Below are 21,743 nucleotides of genomic sequence, written 5' to 3'. Positions count from 1 at the left end.
ATTCATAGAGGTTTAGAACAATTTGAGGGTAAGTATATGATGACAGTATCTTCATTTTTGGGTGAATATCCTTTTAAGGTCTCATCATATAGGCTAAGGATCTCATATAGCCTAACACACGCTTTATCTTTAACTATTATCATTAATTTAAGACACAAATAACTGTGTTTACGAGAATACTCGCAAAGATGGGCATTTTGACACATAACTATGTGTATTTGACCGTTTAAGCACAAGGAGCGAAAGTTAAGTCAGTAATACGAGCAGGTGCGTGCTGCGCGTATCAGGTAGAAAACGTTTTAACGCACGCATTTACAAATCTGTGTGGACGATGACACTGTTTTTATCTGCTCCATGTGCCTGGTTCCCTTGCTGTTCCAGCAACTTCCACTCCATGATCAGCTTTAGTAAAATAACCTGATAGCTGGGGAATTTACTAAGTCATGTTTTGAGCCCCTCTCTCTTTTAGAATTGCTGACATTTTTACTTATTGAATGTTGTTCTTTGCGTGACCATTTCCAGATTACTCAAGAACAAAGTGAAGAGAGGTGAATGCAGACATACTGAGCAGCAATCACCTGATAAATATGTGTGCATATCGTTCAAAAGTCAAATATAGAATAAATGCATTTGATTGGTAAACCAAATTCAGACTTTACGTTTCAATCTCAAATGGTAATGCATGGAATTTACCGAAAAGCTCAACTAAATAACAGCGCTAATAAGTGGGGGGCGTGGTGGCTTTGGCGATCGGCGCTCCAGTCAATCTACCCCACAGCCAATCACGGGCCCCCTCCTTGCTCGGGCCCCGGGGCTTCAGCCCCGCCTAGTACACACACATTATGTACACAAAAACTTTTTGGATGCAGTTAATCGTGATTAATCGTTGCCCAGCACTAGTTAGGAAATTATGATAAATAGTCATAAAAACATACATAATGGGTGTTTTGCCACACAATTCTTTAGAGTAATGATATAAATGGACCCCAGGGATGAAAATCATGATTTATTATATGATCACTTTAAGAATTTATTTTATTTTAGGAAGGATTTTTAAGGACACTTTTGTCTTCAGATTTGATTTACTTATTTGGACTTCAGAGATAGTTACTGTCATGAAGCTGTTACTTATCCATTTGTTACCCACTGTGTTATCTAGTAGTATCCAGTGAGGATGCTGGAGGAAATTTATCGCATGCAGTGTGCGTGTGAGTATGTGATGTTAATGCCCGTGGAGTACTCAAAGCGTGGGCAGATTCTTAGTCCAATAGATGCCTTCAGAGGAGGCACCTCTAATGTGTTATGCCACACACACACACACACACACACACACACACACGAATCTCCTCTGATCCAGCACTGACTCACCCGTCACTTTCCCTGCTTGTCTGGTTCTCTCCGCAGGAACGCATCTTCCTGACGTTGTCCAACTACATATTTACTGCCATCTTTGTGACAGAAATGACAATAAAGGTAGGTGACGGGGTTGGCATTTGTCTCTGTGTGGTGTTGTCTCTGACAGAGGGTAAACTAACAGACTGACTGGGCCAGAATACCAGCCAAAAGCAGACTAACTTCGGTTCTCTGTGGCTTTTTTTTATAGTGCCAATCTCTCTTAGATCAGTGTGGCTAATGGAGTCTGGTGAAAACATTCCTGTCACAGGCTTTTCAGCCTATCTTGCAGCCCTTTTACTTTAAAAAGTCAGTTCAGCCGAAAATAAAATGACCTTCATCTCATTCTAAACCTTTCTTTATTCTGTAGAACACAAATGGAGAAATTTTCAATGCTGTGCTTATCACCATTTTTCATGTAATTACAAGCTTGTGAGCTTAAAAATAGATAAAGGCATCATAAAATGTAATATTCACAGAAAATATTAATATCAGTCCTATCTCTTCTTGACACATTTATGACAGAAGCAGTAACGTCTGATCACTAAACAAATCATTCGGTGGAATCATATCTTATCAATGAATTGCTTAATCCAGTTCACAAATGATTAATTCATCAAAGAAAATTATAAGATGTTTATTTGATTCAGCAGTTTTATTTATTTATTTTTGCTATTTAAGATTTTAAAGTTACCTGTATTCAACTATGTAACATGAATATAATTCAAAGCATTGCTTATAAATGTTAAAAACAGTTGTGCTGCTTAATAGAGAAACAATTATTCATATTTTTTTTCAGAATTCTTTGATGAATATAAATTTCAAAAGCATTTCTTCGAAATAGAATTCAATCATCTGTTTGCAGTGATAAATAGCTCACAGAAAGAAGACTTCAGAAGACTTGCTTTATAGTGCACAAGACATACATGCATATACAGTATATATACTTTTATGATGCTTTTGAGTCAGTTTCATTCATTGCAAAAACAGATCTCTCCTTTTGTGTTTCACAGAATAAAGTAAGTTGTGCAGGTTTGGAACAATGTGAGGGTGAATAAATAATGACAGAATTTTAATTTTGGGTGAATGATCCCTTTAAGGCACTGCTTTCCTTTGACAATTACAAAGTCTAAACAAAGACTACAGCAGCAAAATATAAAAATCACACTCTGACATGTTCAACTGCCGCCAGTCAGCTGAATTAAACATTTGAAGAAATGCAGGTCCTAAATAGAGCCCACTGACATGAAGAGTCTAAGCAAGCCTTGCTCTCTATTTTCCACTCTTCACCACAGCAGTTAATACTAAGTAGGGGCAGATTGTCTGCCAGATATTCAAATGACTGTCGTTGAAATGGAAGAACATGCTGAGGCCTCTCTGGAGAAGACAGAAAAGTTCATAGGTGTCAGTCACAAAGGTCTAGGGTTTCTATTTTGGGGCCTTGCTTTATGGCAGGTCACGCCCACCCAAGAGATTTCAAATGAAAATCATGGCACAGAATAATCGTACTCACTGGAGGTTAATTAACGACGACTGACGAAAACTTTCCAGGTTGGATGAAGATGACAGGGCTGTTGAAACTCCTGGCTTTTGTTGCCTGACATTCCTTTGTTCACTTTGAGGTCTGATCACATTGTGGTTTGATATATTCACCAGCAACATCATTAGGAGCTGCGTATTCATGCTTAGCACTTTTTAGTCAGATGATTCTCACTCCTGGTTTGTTTATCTCAGCTTTTAACATCTACAAAATTAATTTGTCATGAAAGCTACAGTAAACAAAATTCATAATTGTGAAGGATACAGAAAATATGCTTTACAGATGTAATTTCTTAAAGTAGTTCACCCAAAAATGAAAATTTGCTGAAAATTTACTCACCCTCAGGCCATCCACGATGTAGATGAGTTTGTTTCTTCAGAGGAACATATTTAGAGATATTTAGCATTACATCACTTGCTCACCAGTGAATCCTCTGCAGCGAATGGGTGCCGTCAGAATGAGAGCCAAACAGCTGATAAAAACATGACAATAATCCACAAGTAATCCACATGACTGCAGTCCTTCAGTTAACGTCTTGAGAAGTGAACATTTGCCTGCTTGTAGGAAACATATCCATCAAGAAGATTTAACTTCCATCCTTTATTCATAATATTGCTTTAATACAGTCCTAAACAGTTATGATTACCATCAGTGGATTTTGGTGTGAGCGGACAACAGGGCATTATAATGGATTATGGACTTGTATTTTGGCTAGAAGCGATGGTTTAAAGTTAAAATGCCTTAATGATGGATTTGTTTCATACAAACATGCACTGGAGTTGTGTTGATTATTTGTGATGTTTTTATCAGGTGTTTGGACTCTCATTCTGACGGCACCCATTCACTGCAGAGGATCAGTTATTGAGCAAGTACTGTATTGCTATATTTCTCCAGATCTTTTTAGATGAAGAAACAAACTCTATCTAAATCAAATCTAAATTGAGGGTGAGTAAATCTTCAGCAAATATTCATTTTTGGGTGAACTATTTATTTAAAGTTGAACACTTTTATTTTTGCAAAAGTTTTAATTTTGACTATGGTACAATCAGTCCGTCTTCCATTTTTCTGACAAACAGTTCAACCTACAAATGGCTGACTTGGACTAGAATAAAAAGGTTTTATCATGAAAATGTACACAATTTGGCTTTAAGTGAAATTTTATCCAACATTTCCACTTTAAAAACATATCTGTTGTTGTTGTGAAGGTGGTTGCTTTGGGCTGGTGTTTTGGGGAGAATACCTACCTGAAGAGCAGCTGGAACATTCTGGATGGCATGCTGGTGATGATCTCCGTGATTGACATCCTGGTATCCATGATCTCCAACAGCGGCACCAAGATCCTGGGAATGCTTCGGGTGCTGCGTTTACTGAGGACCCTACGGCCGCTCAGGTACACTGATCACAACACAACTCTTCAGACATCCAGTCAGTGTAAATAATAGTAACGATTACATCAAAGCTTTAATGCACAAGTGCACCACCTGCAATGCTGTAGGCTACATACATAAACACTTATATGTACATCTTTGGGTCAGAGTGCTAGATTTGCACATCTTAAATCAGCATCCACTTTCTTACAAGAAGCATAATTAATGTAAAGACAGAAGTCCCACAATTAGCCTCTTCCTCACAGAAGCATCAATTAGCTCCTGATCGATGCAGTATGTAGCGGTGTTTGTGTTTATGCATATGTATGTGTGTGCGCTGTGCACCTTTCCTCCTGCAGAGGGAACTTCCCTACTCTTAAATATTTATGACACATTCAAGCAGAAAATAAAAATCAAATATTCATCTTTCCTGCCCAGTTTCCACACAAAATGCTTACAGTGGTCTTTCACCCCCAGTCGCTCCCTTCTCAAGTACTCCTCAGTTTAGGGTCAACTTCCGTAAGTTCCTTAAACTCCCAAGAGACTTGTATTAAAAATACATCATATTCCGGTAGTTGTGTTTTTACTTGCCTTTCAACTTTGTTGGTGCAACGTTAATGTGCCGTCAACAACATTTCTGAAGAGGAACTGGTGGGAAAATGGGCCGTTTGGATTTGTTTTTGCATTTTATTCATGTTTCTCTGTCAGATACAAGGAACTTTCAATTATTAAATAGCAAAAATCAACAACTTTTTTTTTTTGCTTACATTTGTATTTATCTTATAGTATTTATACTGCATTAATGTAAATTACATACTTTTGCACCTGTGAGCTTCTAAAGAGGAAAAGAAGTTACATTACATTAACTCGATAACATTTCTAAAAGGGAAAGAAAAATGACTATTAGGGTTTGTTATAGAATTTATGTAACTATTCGTTCTGTAAACATACACACTGAACCGAAACACCTATACCAAAAATATTTGATATGGATAGATCTACTGTTGCACTACTGTTTTATATATATATATATATATATATATATAGAGAGAGAGAGAGAGAGAGAGAGAGAGAGAATACAGTATGTAAATATGTGTGTTTGTGTCTATGCATGTATATGTATATATTTTTGTACATGCAGACTAGTAAAGAGAAAAAAGTTGCTGAGGGAAAAAAAGACCATAATTACATTAATTCATTGAGAATTATAAGCAGCCCAGGTATAACCAATCTTGGCTCTGGATCCCCAGCGCCTGGTCTGCTAATTATTGACCTCTGGTGTGGATTATCCCTGCACATACTTACCTTTTCCTGAATCCATGATTTTCTAGTCTTTTTATTAGTATTTTAATTTGTGCTGATAAAGCATGCTTGTTTGCTGAACTGCATCGTGCCAAATAGGGATGAGGTTTTTGATATGACGGATAAGTCTTCCAGCAAATCTTTTAAGGCATCCTTCACCAGTTTGCTAAAACAGCTAATATGTGATTCATGTCACTACCCCTGAGCATCACTATTACTCCACTGCTACTGAATAGTGCATAGAGATCCAAGCATACCCTTATAGATAATGAATAGTATGTGGAACAAATCTTGAATTCCTTTTTATGATTTTATTCTGATGAAGTATTGAAGTTTATCCACTAGTGGCATAGTTACATAAGGTGAATTAACCTTTAAACAGTCTGTGTGATAAGGTCCTATTATAACTAATGACAGTTGCTTCGGTTGACTGTCAGAAAATGTAGAGCACTCGGAGAGAAAAAATGCCCTGTAAATTAAACATGAAGCGTCTGTGTTTTCACCTCGAGCTCCTCTGCGTGAACATTTTAAAGATTCTCAAACAGAGTTTCTTCAACTGCCAGAACGCTCTGCTTCAGAGAACTTTACTGTGTGTATCTGCCTCTGCACCACCGAACACCTTTTGAAAGTTTTACTTCTTGATCCTTCCCTCGACAGACTTTATATTAATGCACCTCGTTACCAGAGTTGCCCATTTACCACACCTTGTTACAGCACAGTAGGGCTGTTGCAGACAGAAACAATACTGTACTACATAGATGTTTCTTGTCAGCTTGATTTTTGAGTGGACTTTGCTGTTCCGATGGGCATGAATGGTATATGAGTGGAACACTCACATGGGCCGTGAGCGACTGAGCGGCGGTTGCGTCTCGTCTCGTTTTCGTCACGTGATAAAGGTTCGTTGACGACGATATTTAGTCATAATTTTCGTTGACGAAAGCAACACTACCTCTGTGTGAAGTCCAAGATGAAATCAAAAGAAAGACAAAAACAGCTGTAAAAAGTCTCCACAGCGTGGGCTCGGCTACTCCGGCAAAAGTGAATTCAGGGAGGGGTGGGTAATCCAGACCACATGTGTATCTGGACCACTCTGTGCAGTGAGTTTAAAGGGACAGTTCACCCGCAAATTAAAAATTCTGCTATTGTCTGCTCACCCTCATGCATTTTGAATCTGAAATGACTTTCTTCTTTTATTTTAGCAAGGAGCCCGAGCTGCTCTTTTCCATAAATTCAAAGTAAATGCTACCATGGCTGTCAAGCAAGACTATAATAATTTAAATAATTGTTACTATTATTAATAGTCCATGTCCAATGTATTCACGCATTTTTTATTTTATTTTATTTTACCAAGGCTGCATTTATTTGTTTAAAATACTATAAAAAGTATAATATTGTGAAATAATATTACAATTTAAAGAAAGTTTTATGTTTTCATATATTTTAAAATGGAAGTTATTCTTGTGATGGCAAGGAATTTCTTATGTTGAAATCTGCTTGGAAACTGTATTACTTTTTGCATTATTATTATTATTATTAATAATATTATTGTTATTGTTTTATTTTTTAATTATTTGATGGAATAGAAGGTTTAAAAGAATAGCATTATTTGAAATAGGTTTTTAAAATGTATTTATTTTTAGGATTTTTTATCCTAAAAAAAAGTTTATCCTAAAAAAAGTTTTTTTATGCTTTTATGGAGCTTTTTGATATTTGACAGCCTCTATTCCCCACTCGTTTTCATTATATGGACAAGAGCAGCGTAAACATTCTGCAAAACGTCTCATTTTGTCATACATATTTGGAATGACAGGAGCATAAGCAAATAATAACAGAATTAAAATTCCCTCTGAGAGGGGTTGACACTGTAAGCCCATTAATTCATTTGAAAATCTGTGTTGGACAGTTAAAGTCTGTGTACTCCTTATCAAGTATTAATGGCATTGTTACAGAGATGTGTCTCTTTCCGTCTTTAGACAGGATGATTTATGCACTGTGTTAAGGGGGGATGTGCACACTCTGTATATTCATCAACTCTTTGACCCCCAGGTTAAACCCCCCCACTGTATGTTGCACTGCACATCACCCTCGCGGATCTAAATTAATCTCAAAAGCGCATAAAGAACCATCCATCCTCTACTGTCTGCCTGAGCCCCAGAGGAACAGACCCTCCCTTAAACACCTGACGCCAGCATCTATCTACTCATATCTACCATTCAGTCTCCTGCTTGACCTCTTCGCAATGCAAATAACCTGACATAATGTACCGCTTTATTATTGTTTGTGCTCATTAATTCTCACGCTAATTACAGTTCTGCTTCTTTCACAGTGCCTGTCCACTCTAAGGCATTTGTTAAGCTAATCTAACCATGCTTGACTTGAAGCAAGTTAGTTTTTCTACATTGTCTATTTGCTGTAATTAGAGGGACAAAGAATTGCAGCAAAAGACAATAAGGACAGATTGGCTCTTTCAGATTTCATCTGTAACTGATTGATTTCGTTTACGTAGCATCTCTGCAGATGTCCCTTATGTCTTATTGTTTTTAGATAATTGCTTGTGTACTGGATTATGTGAGGGTGCTAGGATGGAGATAGAGAGAATGAGTTCAGTCATTATTTCTTCACTGGTGCATTAAAACAACACCAGGATGAATAAGTAATGACTGATTTTTTTAGGTGAACAATCCTTTTAATATCTCCTTTTTTGGTCTGCAGAAGAAAGAAAGTCATACAGGTTTGGAACGAATATGAGAGTGAGTAAATAATGAGAAAATTTGCATTACATCTGCTTTTATGCTGCTATTTTTACTCCCGTCTTTTTTATAGTTTTTTTTTTTTGTCCTTTGACGGATGTCCTCAGATTGTGTGCTTGCTGTGTGTGTGTGTGTGTCAGGGACACACAGCTTGAATCCCCCAAACTGACGGTTCCCAGCCCAACTATAGCATCCTTTAATTACAGCCAGGATGAAAATGTGTCTCTGTGTTCTGGGAATAAGAGGCTCCTTCAGTGCTCTAGTTATTGTTCCCTTCTTAATTTATTTATTTATTAAAACCTTTCAGAACACAAAGACTGGATCGGAGCTATGAATATGGGAAATTCAGCTTTTCTGAAGGCTTGCAGAACACAGTAACTATAACACACGTGCTTACAAACCAGAAGAATGCATCAGCATCACATTATAAAAATAGGACCACCATCCTGGTTTCTCACCAACAACAACAAAAAAAAAAAATATATATATATCATGGTATTTACAATAGTACCATTATATTTTATCATACTATGGTAATCATTCCGTACCGTGGCGTATGGTGTTACCATTTGATATTTTCAAAATGCCCTGTTTATTTTTCTCCTACTGCTCTCTTTTAATATGATATAAATAAATGCTAAATTGCACAAAATCCCATATTTACACTTTTATATGTATAAGAACATAAGTTCAATGTGTTCTGGAATGTATTCTACTGTATTGAAAAACATTACTGGCGCAACACTTCAGACAGTAGCGCCCTCTATTGGTCAGGGGTTGAAATCTCATGGTGTTAGACCAGTATTGATAGTATTATTTATATACAATATTTATTGATATTTTGATTTGACTTTTGATTTGACTTTTTAATTTTAGTTTTCATTTTAGTAGTTTTATTTGATTTTTGTTTAGTTTTTTTTATTTTCTATTCAGCTTTTTAGTTCTTAAAACTTTTTTTCATCTATTCATATTTTATTTTAGTTGATATTTCAGTCCAAGCTTTATTTCAACCAAGAAAAACAATTTTTAATTGTTTTAGTTAGTAAACAAGTCATATCATTTCACTAGACTGTCCCTCTCAAATTCAGTCAGAGCGTGGGTCTAGACATATTGATCCTTCTCACCATTTGACATTTGCATCATTGATTTTACGGTTCTGTGGTGAGGAGCCAGAAATCACTGTCACCAGATGAGGACTAATGTGCCTTTTATTCTTTATTTTGAAGGGAGAAACATTTCTGAACTCTTTGTGTGTGTGTGTGTGTGTGTGTGTGTGTAGTATCATAAACATCTTTCAGTATACAATGTTTCTGCACTGCGTCCGGATCCCCTGCTACTGCTTTAGGTCCTCATTGAGTCCCATTACCATCAGTTCAACACAAACCACCACAGATTAAAGCCTATTGCCTTTTACAGCTCCCTTAAAGTATAATTTTACATGTTATGCGTTGTTCTTAAAGACAAACACTTGGTCTTGAATCTGTCTGCACTACTTTTTAATTGTTGGTCTTGCATTAGATGGACATCTTTGACCATTTAAGCACCTTTCATTGGTTTTTCATTGGTCTCGTGCCATGAGTGCAACATTTTTAAGACAGCATGTTAACTTTAAATAAGCCAGACTTTTAAAAACACATGCTTTCTGTCCCCTTTTAGTTGTTTTTTAACAAAAGAACACACCCTGGCCTCTAAAGCAGCTGAATTATTGTTGCAGCTGTGTGTTTGTTACATATGTTATTGTGTGTGTCTTTGTGAGCAGGTGTCTTTGTGTCACTGTTGGTGCCACCCTCCGCAGAGGTTGACAGGTGCGGTTTTGTGCCGGATGTCGTGGCGTTAATAATTAGGCTTCATCTTTATTCCGGCGGTTTAATTAAAACTGTCTCCTTTCTTTGCATCACAGAAAGTTTCCCGACAGCATTGCATTGCGGTTGCTTAGCATAATGGCGAGGGCATGAAATGTTTGCTGGTAATTGACATGCTCAGTCGTAGAGGAGGTAGTGATTGCAGCAATGATGGAATGCAAAAAGTAGAGAAAGCTGACTAATGTCAGGTCAGTGAAAGCATGGGAAACATTTATTCACTCGCAGGCTCTGGCCAGGCAAGGACTGAGGAGTTTAAGGACACTTTCTGAATTTACAACTATGCAGCTCATCATTCAAATGCGCATAGTTAGGATAGTAAAATAAATTGGCTTATCAGGTTTTAAAAGAAAGGAGAAAATTCTTCCCATGTATTTTATTATTAGTCAAAGATAGTGTCTAATTCAGATTTTTTCCCAAATTCATCTGTCGCAAAGCTATTCAGAAAAACGATGAAGCCATTTGAAATTTAAAAGACATTTAACTCTTTGCATTGATAAATATTAGTGTTGTCAATCAATGTTAGTGTGTAAATGCTTTATTTTGACAGCCCTAAATATACAAATCAAATTATTTATTGTTATTAATATAAATTAGGACTGTCAAACGATTTATCGTGATTAATCGCATCCAAAATAAAAGTTTGTTTACATAATCTATTTGTGTGTACTGTGTGTATTATGTATATATACTGTAAATACACACTCATACATATATATATTAAAAATATTTATATGTTTATATTTAGATGCATGTATAAATATAAAATTGTCCTTAATGTGTGTGTGTGTGTGTGTGTGTGTGCGCGCGTGCGTGTATTTATATATACATTATAAATATACACAGCCCTTTAACAGCCCTAAAATATAGTTATGTAACGCGATAATAATATACAAAATAAGTAATTTTGTAAAATGTTTATTTGTTTTTCCTGAGAAAGTATTTTCTGTGTTGAGTTGCCTCTTGATTTCCAAATGGAAAATCATGGTCCTGAAGCAAAAACCAGCTGAGAACCTCCAGGCAAGTTAAACATCTGTTCTCTTGTTGGATTTTCAGAGTGATCAGCAGAGCTCCAGGACTGAAGCTGGTTGTTGAGACACTGATGTCATCCCTCAAGCCTATCGGGAACATTGTCGTCATCTGCTGTGCCTTTTTCATTATTTTTGGCATCTTGGGAGTTCAGGTAAGTACAAAACATCATAACCCTGCAGAAATCACAAGTGTAAACCAGTTTAAAATGGTTTTCTGATGGTAAAATGGGTCGTTTGAGAGAGGCATTGAGCACTTTTCAGCTTGGTCAGCATGGTAGGCCATACCAGTTTAGGCCAGTTTTAGCTACATTTTTTAGTAGGGAAGTTAGAACTGCTTTCTTACAGTTATATAGTTGATATAGCCTAATACTTCTTGCTTAGATCAGACTATTAAAGTAAAAGCCAGTCTTAACTTTAGGGATTAATTGTAGTAATTCCTTCTAAGAAACCATCATATATAAAGTAACATAACATTTGACAGCTCTGTGTGTTTAATCCACAAGATTGCCTTTAAGACTTTTAGTGAGAGAGAAATAGGTAGTACACAGAACGAATGCATGATTTTCTGTCATTTCTGTAAATTTGAAACATACTCTTCCTGCCCACAGCTGAATAATTTGACTATGATTAAAATGCTCTGTTTTCCATACTTTCACAATTTACATAAGTCCGTAGGGGAACGCCGATGTAATTTATCTTCTATTCTTCCAGGAAAAGATGCATTTGCTCTTTGTGCCTGTACGATGTGTCATGTGTAACATTGACTTTGTCCTTGTATGGTTTTCACTAAGCAGTCATACTGGACTTTGTGTGTTACAGTGCAGCAGCGCATTAGATTAGAACGGCGATTAACTTACCTGTACAATAAGCGGTTTAAAACGTAATATAATCACACATGTCTTTTTAGAGAGCTTTCAGAGTATGCATTTATTTGTCATTTGAACTGTTTGGAAACGGAGCGTAAATGTGGAATTCCTTCAAAGATTTCTTATCCTGTTGCGCCCTCTATAGGACCAGCGACTAGTCAACGTCAAGCTTAAAGCGTCATGGCAGAGCATTGAAGTCGATTAGTCTGTGCAACCCCTACTGGACTTTCAATAATGGAGACATAACCATCTTGTATGAAGTTGTAACATGTATTTTTAAATAATTAATATAATTAGTAGTTAATGTGCAGTTCTGGTAATATGGACATTTTTATATAATTGAAACTTTGAATTTCACAACCTCTTCTTAAAGTGAAAGTGACGTGACATGTGGCCAAGTATGGTGGCCACATACTCGGAATTAGTGCTCTGCATTTATCCCATCCAAAGTGCACACACACAGCAGTGAACACACACACACCTGGAGCAGTGGGCAGCCATTTTTTTTGCTGCGGCGCCCGGGGAGCAGTTGGGGGTTCGGTGCCTTGCTCAAGGGCACCTCAGTCATGGTATTGAAGGTGGGAGAGAGCGCTGTACATTCACTCCCCCCACCTACAATCCCTGCCGGTACGAGACTCGAACCCACGACCTTTGGGTTACGAGTCCGACTCTCTAACCATTAGGCCACGACTTCCCCAATATATATCCAATATGTATGTATTTCTGTTTATTTTCTCAAGACACATGATAACTATCGTAGTGGTTGAAATGTGTGGTATTCCAAAAGATCTCTCGCAGAGAAAAGGAAGGTTGGTTGTGAGCTGATAAATTTGCTTTTTCCTCACAGCTCTTCAAAGGAAAGTTCTTTGTGTGTCAGGGGGAGGATACTAGGAACATCACCAACAAGTCTGATTGCCTCCAGGCTAACTACAAATGGCTCAGGCACAAGTACAACTTTGATAACCTTGGGCAGGTATGCGTTTATCCTGGCAGTGGTTACACAAACATTCATGCTCTGTCTCAAGATGCTCTTTTAGACGTACCTACAAGCGACTGGTAATGCCACTTTCAATTTGAAAAGAATCCGTTATGGTCTCATCCCATTTTCAACAAAGTCAAATGTAGCCACTGAAGTCAAAGATTTATTTTAACCTTTTTTTATCATCTCTCACCTCCCTCAGGCTCTCATGTCCCTTTTTGTTCTGGCTTCCAAAGACGGTTGGGTGGACATAATGTACGACGGACTGGATGCTGTTGGTGTCGATCAGCAGGTATTGACTGTATCAGAAGCTCCTATTACCTGCATAACATTTTATTGTAATAATATTTATACAGATTTTCATGCTTGTGGATTCACTGTGGACAGTGTGGCAACCTTGTTTAAGTGGGTCACTGTGAATGTCATTCGCATTCTCTGATAGCCGCAAACTCTGATTGGACAACTCTATGAACTGAATCAGAGCTGAAAAATCATTGGTCAGTATTCCTGTACTGTCTTCAAAGAACTGCTTTTCCATTCATCAGTTCTTCTGTAAAGCTCCTTACTGTCCATTCAACAGATCTCTTTGAAGTGACTTATTTTACACTCTTCTTCCAAATGTCTATTTTTTTTAATACAGTTTGAATTTTTGAATAATTTTGATTTAATTTTTGAGTAATAAAATATAGGATTTTTTGCCTGAAAAGGAAGTCTCCATGCCTCGTCTGGCTGTAGGCTCCTGAAATTATTCTGCTCTATTTGAACAGAGCCCAGCCCTTGTCCTAGCCAAGGCCTTTATGTGTTTGAATTGGAACAGATATCTCTTCTTCAAATTCATGCCGTGTGGCCTGTGCCTCACCATTGCACACAGAACGCTTAATCTAGCCTAGAGGCAGGCATCTTTCGGGTGCCCAGTAGGACAGACCTTTGAACTGAAATGTTATTGATGTCCCAATTCTCCAGCATCATCATCTTGAACATGGCTGTAACTTACTCCTGGGGACCTGACTCAGCAACTGATATATTGGTTTTTACAAAGAGCATTTTTTTTGGTATTATATTATATTATATTATTTTTTTAAATAATATATATATATATATATATGTATGTATATGTGTGTATGTATATATATATATATATATATATATATATATAGCTCTGACCCCTGTCGTTAAACATCAGAACTGCAATATTACCCAATAAATTAATTACATGAGTATAAACAAACTATAATTCAATTATTTTAAGAAAATCAAAAAAGTCTGTATTCTACCTATATAAAATTGAAATAAAATAATGAAACTAAATAAAAAGAACTTAAAAATGACAAAAGCACATAAGAAAATTACTAAAACTTTCAAATTAAAATGAAAACTTAAATATAAAAATAAAAGGTCATTGAAAATATTAATAAATACTATAATAGTACATAATTGGTAATCGAATCGAAAGCTTGTGAATGAGAATCGAATCGAATCGTGAAATTTGTGTCAAAACCCAGCCCTATATATATATATATATATATATATATATATATATATGTATATATGTGTGTGTGTGCGTGTGTAATGGCTGTTAACCTCCGACCCAGTAATTGGTATGTTGGTTTGTATAAAGAACATTTTTTAATATTCTAATTAAATAAATCAAATCTGTCGCTACAAATAAAATTATAATTAGCCTAAGCATTAATGTGTGTACATTAGTGTGCACTCTGTACATTAATCCGTGTTGTGTTTTTCTGTGTTGTAGCCCATCATGAATTACAACCCATGGATGCTGCTCTATTTCATCTCCTTCTTGCTGATCGTGGCTTTCTTCGTGCTCAACATGTTCGTCGGCGTGGTGGTCGAGAACTTTCACAAGTGCCGGCGGCACCAGGAGGCCGAAGAAGCCAAACTGCGCGAGGAGAAGCGCCTTAAACGCATGGAGAAAAAAAGAAGGAGTAAGGAGAAGGAGCTAGCTGGTCGGTAGCCTTTCCACACCTTTCTGAGTCCTGCTTGATCATTTTGATTTGACCGCGTGCTAAATTAGATGCTAATTAGTGACTGGCGTATGAGGAATGAGATGCTCTGGCCCATAATTAGCTAGGAATCTGCCCCTCCCCGGCTTGCCCCACTTTTGCCTGGGAACGTCTCTAGAGCATGTCCCATGGCTTGCATGGTGATCTGCTTACTGAGAGAGCAGGGTGTGCGGTGGACCCCTGCCCCAGGGCTCTGCCCACCCTCCTCCTCTCATGCATGTAGGGCAGTGCAGTCTGAGAAGTAAATAAAAATCTTGTCCCACTCAGATTGGTTACATCCATCAGCTGCCTGCTCCGAGGCTACCCAGGATGCACGGCGTGGTATTAATGACCTTCTCTTTTGGTTCCACTGCCTGCTATTTTCAACACAAGCCGTTAGCATTAAAACAACATCATTGAGAATCTCCGTGTGGATGCTAGACCTTGTTTGGACATTGGCTTGGACATTGGTCCAGCATGTTTGATCTTTACAGTTAAAAATGGGAATTTCAGTTTTTTTAAGCCCTTGAGAAATACAGATGTAAATAGGTGATCTATAAACTATAACATTTGAGTCAGACCACGAGATCAGAGACTAAAACTCATGCAAGGCAAACAAAGCTAGTCTCATTATTGGTACTTTATCATCTTATCTCAGTTCAAAGGTCAAATCTAGTCTTCTCTAAATGTACTGTCACACCATAGTTTCTCATGAATATCTATATTTGATTTGCGCATTAGCTGATTAGTGTGTCCTTTGTTTTATAGCGCTTTATCACGCCATCAGTTCTAGCTGGAGAGGAAAAGTTGCTTTATTTTACCTCGCTTCATCTTTTCTTTTTGCTACCGATCTAATTTTCCGTAGGTGTGAATGTTTGACGGGATGTGTCAGGTTTCCGGGGTGGAAATGGGATTAAACCGTATGTCAGCTTTGCATGGCCTGATTAATATTTTGAAACTTCTTTTTGAACGTAATATCTAAATATCCTGAGGTAACTTTGTGGACTTTTGCTATAAAAAGTTGAGCGGAAAAGTTGTGGTTCCTTTCAGGTGAACTTGTTGGTATCATTAACTGAAAAAGTGAAAAGTTATTTGTTTGCCAGACATTTCCATCCACAAAGTATTTCAAGAACAACAATCTAGGACTAATAATGTAGGGCTCGAACAGCCGGGATAAATAGATTTAGTATTAGTGTTTTACACATAACAACAGGGTTATTTTGGACTCAGAATAATTGGAACGCCCTGGCATATTCTCCCAGAAAATCCATCCTATTTCAGCTCCTTTGACGGTTTCTTTGCTTGCCCTACCTGATTAACATGGTTTCATTCTTCTAGATGTAATGCTGACCGGTGTCAGTTGGTCCAGTCCCGATCACACACAAGGTACAGATTGCTTATGGCATGTCTATGTGTTCACCGTGGTGGTGGTTTTGGGACGAGGGTGGGAGAGGGACACCGGGTGGGAAGGCACCATCAGCGCCATGTTCTCACCTCATCAGATCTGATCTGACCACACAAGAATTGTCTGTGGAAGTGTGTATGTCCGGTTTTTCCACACCTCATCACCAGCTCCAGCCAGCCCAGCCTCAAGCTCACACAGGGGATGGATAGAGAGAGAAAAGGAGAGAAAAACCGCAAATGTCATTTTTAATATGGTTCTAGTTCTTGATAAATTCACCTCAGCCTGCAGTAAATGCTCTGGTGGTATCACAGGTCCGATCTCTCAATGTTGCCCCCAATGTGACGCACTGTGGCTGACTGTTCGAAGGGAAGAGTATCGCTGTTAATGTCTTTAGCTTTCATTGATCTGTCTGCTTCAGAGTTTTCTCATCGGTTTGGTGTTGTGGCGTAGTGATTCACTTCGTTTTGTGATGTTGCCCCATAACGCTGTTTTCAAAGTTACTGACATGCTAAACACAACACCACAACACACCTTGCTGTTGTTCAGAGGCTGCATGACGTGTTAATACTCATTTGTGACTTACGTGAGTGAAATGTTTGTATGGCACACTTGTTCCACTTTGACTTAAGGAAATTTTGCTATAATGGGCTGCTTTATGTGATTGCATTTGATACAGTAATTTGAGTACAGCTGGCTTGTTTTGGATATAAGAGGGTATAATACAAGATTTGTTTTGGTACAATACTGAAGTATTGGAATGTATAAGCTAGGGCTGCAACTAACAACTATTTTGATTATTTATGATTGAGCAAATATGGTCAAAAAAAGTTTATAATATAGTTGTTGTTGTTTTTTTTAATAAAATTGTTTTAATTCATTACGCCTGCTTTTCTCCTTTTTCACTTTTGTAGCATTTCATGTTTCAATTACAGACAATTTGAAACCTAAATTTGATGTCTGTCATGAAAATGTAACTAATAGTGACACATGAACACATGCTCACTGTTAGGGCTTGCTGTTTTGCATAACAGAAGTACTCACATTATAACAGTATATCAGTAAATTGTACAAGACCATTCAAAACTTTGATCGCAATTGATCAAAAGCAACATTAAAGTTTATAATGATACAAGAAAATGCTGTTTAGATGTTATCAGTTAAATGTTGCAGCCCTAGTATTAGCCATATAAAACCTGAATAAAATGGAATTTTATTTTATTTATTATTTATTTATATATATTTCTCGGGTCCTCTCCCCTCCCAAAGTTTGATCTGCTGTACAGAAACAAACGCCTATGACAGTTCTTTTTTTTTTTTATTAAAAAAATAAATAAAAATTGGCAGTTATATAACACAAAAAGCGGAATTTTTTTGTGCATAGAACATGTTTACCCGTGTTGTTCTCAGTGTAGCTGAGAGTCTCTTATCTCTTCCCTTCTGTCTGTGTTCTCTGTGAACAAGAGCTCCCTCATGAACCCCTTTTCTTTTCTCCTCTCTGCCTCTCTTTCTTCCTACTCTCTCTTTCCCTCTCTTTCCAACTTTCTTTTGTCTCTCTTTGCCCCCATTCCCCTAATGTTCTTGCAAAATATCTATCTTTCCTCTTTCTCAATTATGCATTTTAAAACCCTTTAATTTTTTTATTTTTTTTTATCACCAGTGGTTTTGGAGACTCCATAAAAAACTACTGATGTGATCATTATTATACATTTGCCCATAGTAATGTGTAAAAATAGAGTATTGTAGACATGAACATCTCTTTTATGTTGAAAATTTGCATACACAGCTACGCTAATAAACATAGTAATGAATCCACACCAGGAGGAGTCAGTATAACGTCCAAGATGAATAAGCGAAAAAGAAAACAAAAACACAGTGAATGCACTTCAAATGTGTTTGGTATATTGTTTATAAAGCTGTATATGCTTATATATTCTAACATGAGAGCTCTACAGATTAGCCTGATAGGTATAACTGTTGATTAGCATATGCTGTCGTGAGTGTATGGATGATCACACTTTTCCACGTTTTAAACACGGTTCACAGTTGCATGGTCAACATTGTTCACACTATGATTGAGTTATGTCATCGCACTTGGGATTAAAAAATGACAGGCTCCATTTTCCTTCCAATTAGAAGACAATGTGTTAATTAGTTGACGATCCAGTTACAGTGAGCCTCAGCATATTTTATAATTCTGTTTTGGGTTTGTGTTTAGGAGAGGTGGGGGTGTTACCCCCCGTCAGTCTGTCTCTCTCGATTAGCTTCTGTTCCCCTCCTGTTGGACTGCTGTCGCTGCTGTATGCTCGCGTGTGGGATCAAAGGGCTGGTTAATCATATCACGCTGCAGTAGGGCTGAAACCATCTGCCTCTCCTCTACCTGTGTCCTCCCCCAGTCACCATTTATTAGCCCTTCTCTGAGGTGCCTCATCAGAAATGTGTCCTGCCAGCAGTTTGCCCGGACACACTGTATTAACAAGGCATATCGTTTGGAGGTGTCCTTGATTATGTAGCATATCTGATTTACAAGTATATGTCCTTTTAGGCTGCAGCGTAGTAATAATTCTTATCCTGCTACAATCGAGGGATGTTTGCATTTTCAATCATCCATTCAAAATCAGGACGGTGCCTCATTGATAAGCATAAACAGAAGCTACAGATGGGTCCTTCTAAAAAGATGTTGACTTTTTGACTTTCGAAACATTGGATTTTTGAATTCAGTTCATTTTTCTCTCAAAAAAAGCTGTCAGTATGTATTTGTTAATATCTTGACTTATTCTTAATTGTAAGAAATTACTTGACTTTTCATATTTATTTTAAAGGGATAGTTTACCCAAAAATGAATATTCTGTCTTTAATCATTCACCCTCATGTCGTTCCAAACCTGTAAGACCTTTGTTCATCTTCAGAACACAAATTAAGATATTTTTAATGCAATACAAGAGTTGCTGCATAGACAGCAACGCAACTGACACGTTCAAGGCCCAGAAAGGTAGCAAGGACATCGTTAAAATAGCCCATGTGACATCAGTGGTTCAACTGTAATGTTATGATGCTACAAGAATACTTTTTAGTGTGCAAAGAAAACAAAATAATGACTTTATTCAACAATTTTTATTCTTCTGTGTCAGACTTAGATACACATTCATGAGAGTACCCCGTTTTAATAATAAATATTTTACATGAAAATGAATAATAATTATATAATATTAATAATTTTATAAAAATTATTTAATAATTAATAATTTAAAGGTAAATTACCTTTTCCTGTGTGATTGGAAAAATTACTAAATGCTGAAGTATGGATTCTTCTTACTCTTTACTTTTAAATATTTAATTCAGTTTATTTGCATAGTGCTTTGTACAATGCATATTTTTCCAAAGAAGCTTTACAGAAAATAGAAAAATAAATAAGATAAAGGGGGAAAAAAGCAGTGCTAGACAACCCCCCATTGAGCAAGCCAAAGGCAAGAGTGGCAAGGAAAAACTTAGGATTTCGCCATAGGATTTCAAGTATAAAAATTACTTGAAATAAGAAATAATCTTTTTTAAATATTTGTATTATTTATTTTGTTTATTTTTGCTGCTTAACTCAAAACAAACTGAATAAATTTACTGTAAATGTCAAAAGTTGCATACCATATGACAGTATTGTTGGTTTACAAAACTCCTTTTTATATGGTCGGGGGATTTTTTTTTTTTTTTTCCATTTTTCTGACATTTTTCCATTTGACCTTTTCTGTCCTGATTTTGTTGGGAAATCTGCTATATGTATTTAAACACGAAAAATGTAATAAACAAAGCAGAAATTACTACGTTCTTATTCATAGTTTAAAGCGCAATCAGATTAGTTAAAACATGTAATTTATGAACTGGGATGTGTAGAACCTCATAAATGATGGATGTTCTAATTCTGTGGTTCTGCAGGCATATTCATTGGGTTCCATGCACAGAATCTACAGTTACCTTGAAAAACTTGCCCCTGATAGCAAATACGCCTTAACGAAGAATATAATATCAGCATTTATTTCATTTCATTTCATGTAGAACTGGAGATAACCCACCAATTTTTCTTTTAATCTCTAGCAGGCAAGTATATAGTCTCTCGACTGTTACTGGGGGAGCGATGAGACGGCGAGTGACAGAGGGAGAAAATGAAATTACTAAGTGTCGTGTAACCTCCACTCTTGGCAGCAGAAGGCAGCACGGTCGCTTATGTAACCTGGCAGCTCCAAACACCATTTCCTTTCTTCCTACTGCAAGTGAAAATGACTCAAAGTCTTCTTTATGTAACTTGGGCAAGCAACAGCCCCCCAAATTGAACAGATGGCATAAAGTTTTCAGCTGAAAGAGTTACTTTTGCTCCGATATATGTCAAGATGTGATCCTTTACCTCTAGATAGTTAGTGTATAAGCTCTCTTGACTTTCTAATAGAGTCACAGTTGGATATAACACATGCTTTATGCAGTTTGTGATTAGGAAATGCATGGGTGGGTTTTTATAAAGCCCATGTTTCCATCCTAAAATGTACTGTATATAAATAAAAACTAATTAACTGAAATATTCTGCTACCTCATGTAAGGGTACAAGAAACATCCAACTTAGAGTTTGATTCTGATTTAAAATGCACACAGTGTCCTACATTTCAGCAGACTCATGCCTTTTGGCAAGAAGTGCACCTAATTTCTTTATGGGTCTTCATGGTTCATTCAGTAGGGAGTAGGTTTATTAACTGAATAGATAGAAAACGGAGTTAAAAGTCTCTTCTTGAGACTTGAGAGTTGTTGTAGCCTCTTGGTGCTACATGATATTTTTGTAACCTCTTAGAGTTGTGTACTGATACGGCTGGCTTGTTTGTCATGTTGTGGGAGTGGAGGCTTGACAAATACCAGCCGAGAGAGGGATGTAACGCTGTCTGGGTGGTTAAGCAAGCCATGTGAGCTATAGAAAGAAAATAACAGGGGAAGAGGTAAAGATATTCTGCTGAAGTAGCAGCACTTGAGCAGTACAAGTGATCTGTGTTTGAAAAATGTATATATCGATGGGGTGATTATATGATATTTATGTGATTGGTCTTGTAGATTATGTTAGTTTTAGCAGAATCAGTAAAGTTGCAGACACATTTACCATTGTTCTGCAAATTTTTGTGGGTGAAAACCAGTAATTTTCATAGGAATCCATGCAATTGACTGTTCACAAAGAGCTTGATTGACAGGCGATCTGACCAATCATAACACCGAAGCCGCCATCT

General features: G+C 37.0%; 1 protein-coding gene across 1 annotated transcript in view; it reads left to right on the top strand.

Annotated features, from left to right (window-relative positions):
* Positions 1 to 21,743, top strand: part of LOC107669467 (voltage-dependent T-type calcium channel subunit alpha-1G) — a 147,408-nt gene that overhangs the window by 94,342 nt on the left and 31,323 nt on the right. Inside the window, exons 19-24 of the mRNA XM_016461705.1 lie at positions 1,405 to 1,473; positions 4,138 to 4,322; positions 11,267 to 11,393; positions 12,955 to 13,080; positions 13,289 to 13,378; positions 14,840 to 15,053. Of these exons, the coding sequence (XP_016317191.1) occupies positions 1,405 to 1,473; positions 4,138 to 4,322; positions 11,267 to 11,393; positions 12,955 to 13,080; positions 13,289 to 13,378; positions 14,840 to 15,053 (811 nt within the window). The remainder of the gene's footprint in view (positions 1 to 1,404; positions 1,474 to 4,137; positions 4,323 to 11,266; positions 11,394 to 12,954; positions 13,081 to 13,288; positions 13,379 to 14,839; positions 15,054 to 21,743) is intronic.

This window comes from Sinocyclocheilus anshuiensis, unplaced genomic scaffold (genome assembly GCF_001515605.1).
Source record: "Sinocyclocheilus anshuiensis isolate Anshui unplaced genomic scaffold, SAMN03320099.WGS_v1.1 scaffold252, whole genome shotgun sequence".
NCBI lineage: Eukaryota > Metazoa > Chordata > Actinopteri > Cypriniformes > Cyprinidae > Sinocyclocheilus > Sinocyclocheilus anshuiensis.
The sequence above is the reverse complement of the archived record's forward strand: the minus strand, read 5'-3'. Positions and strand labels throughout refer to the sequence as shown.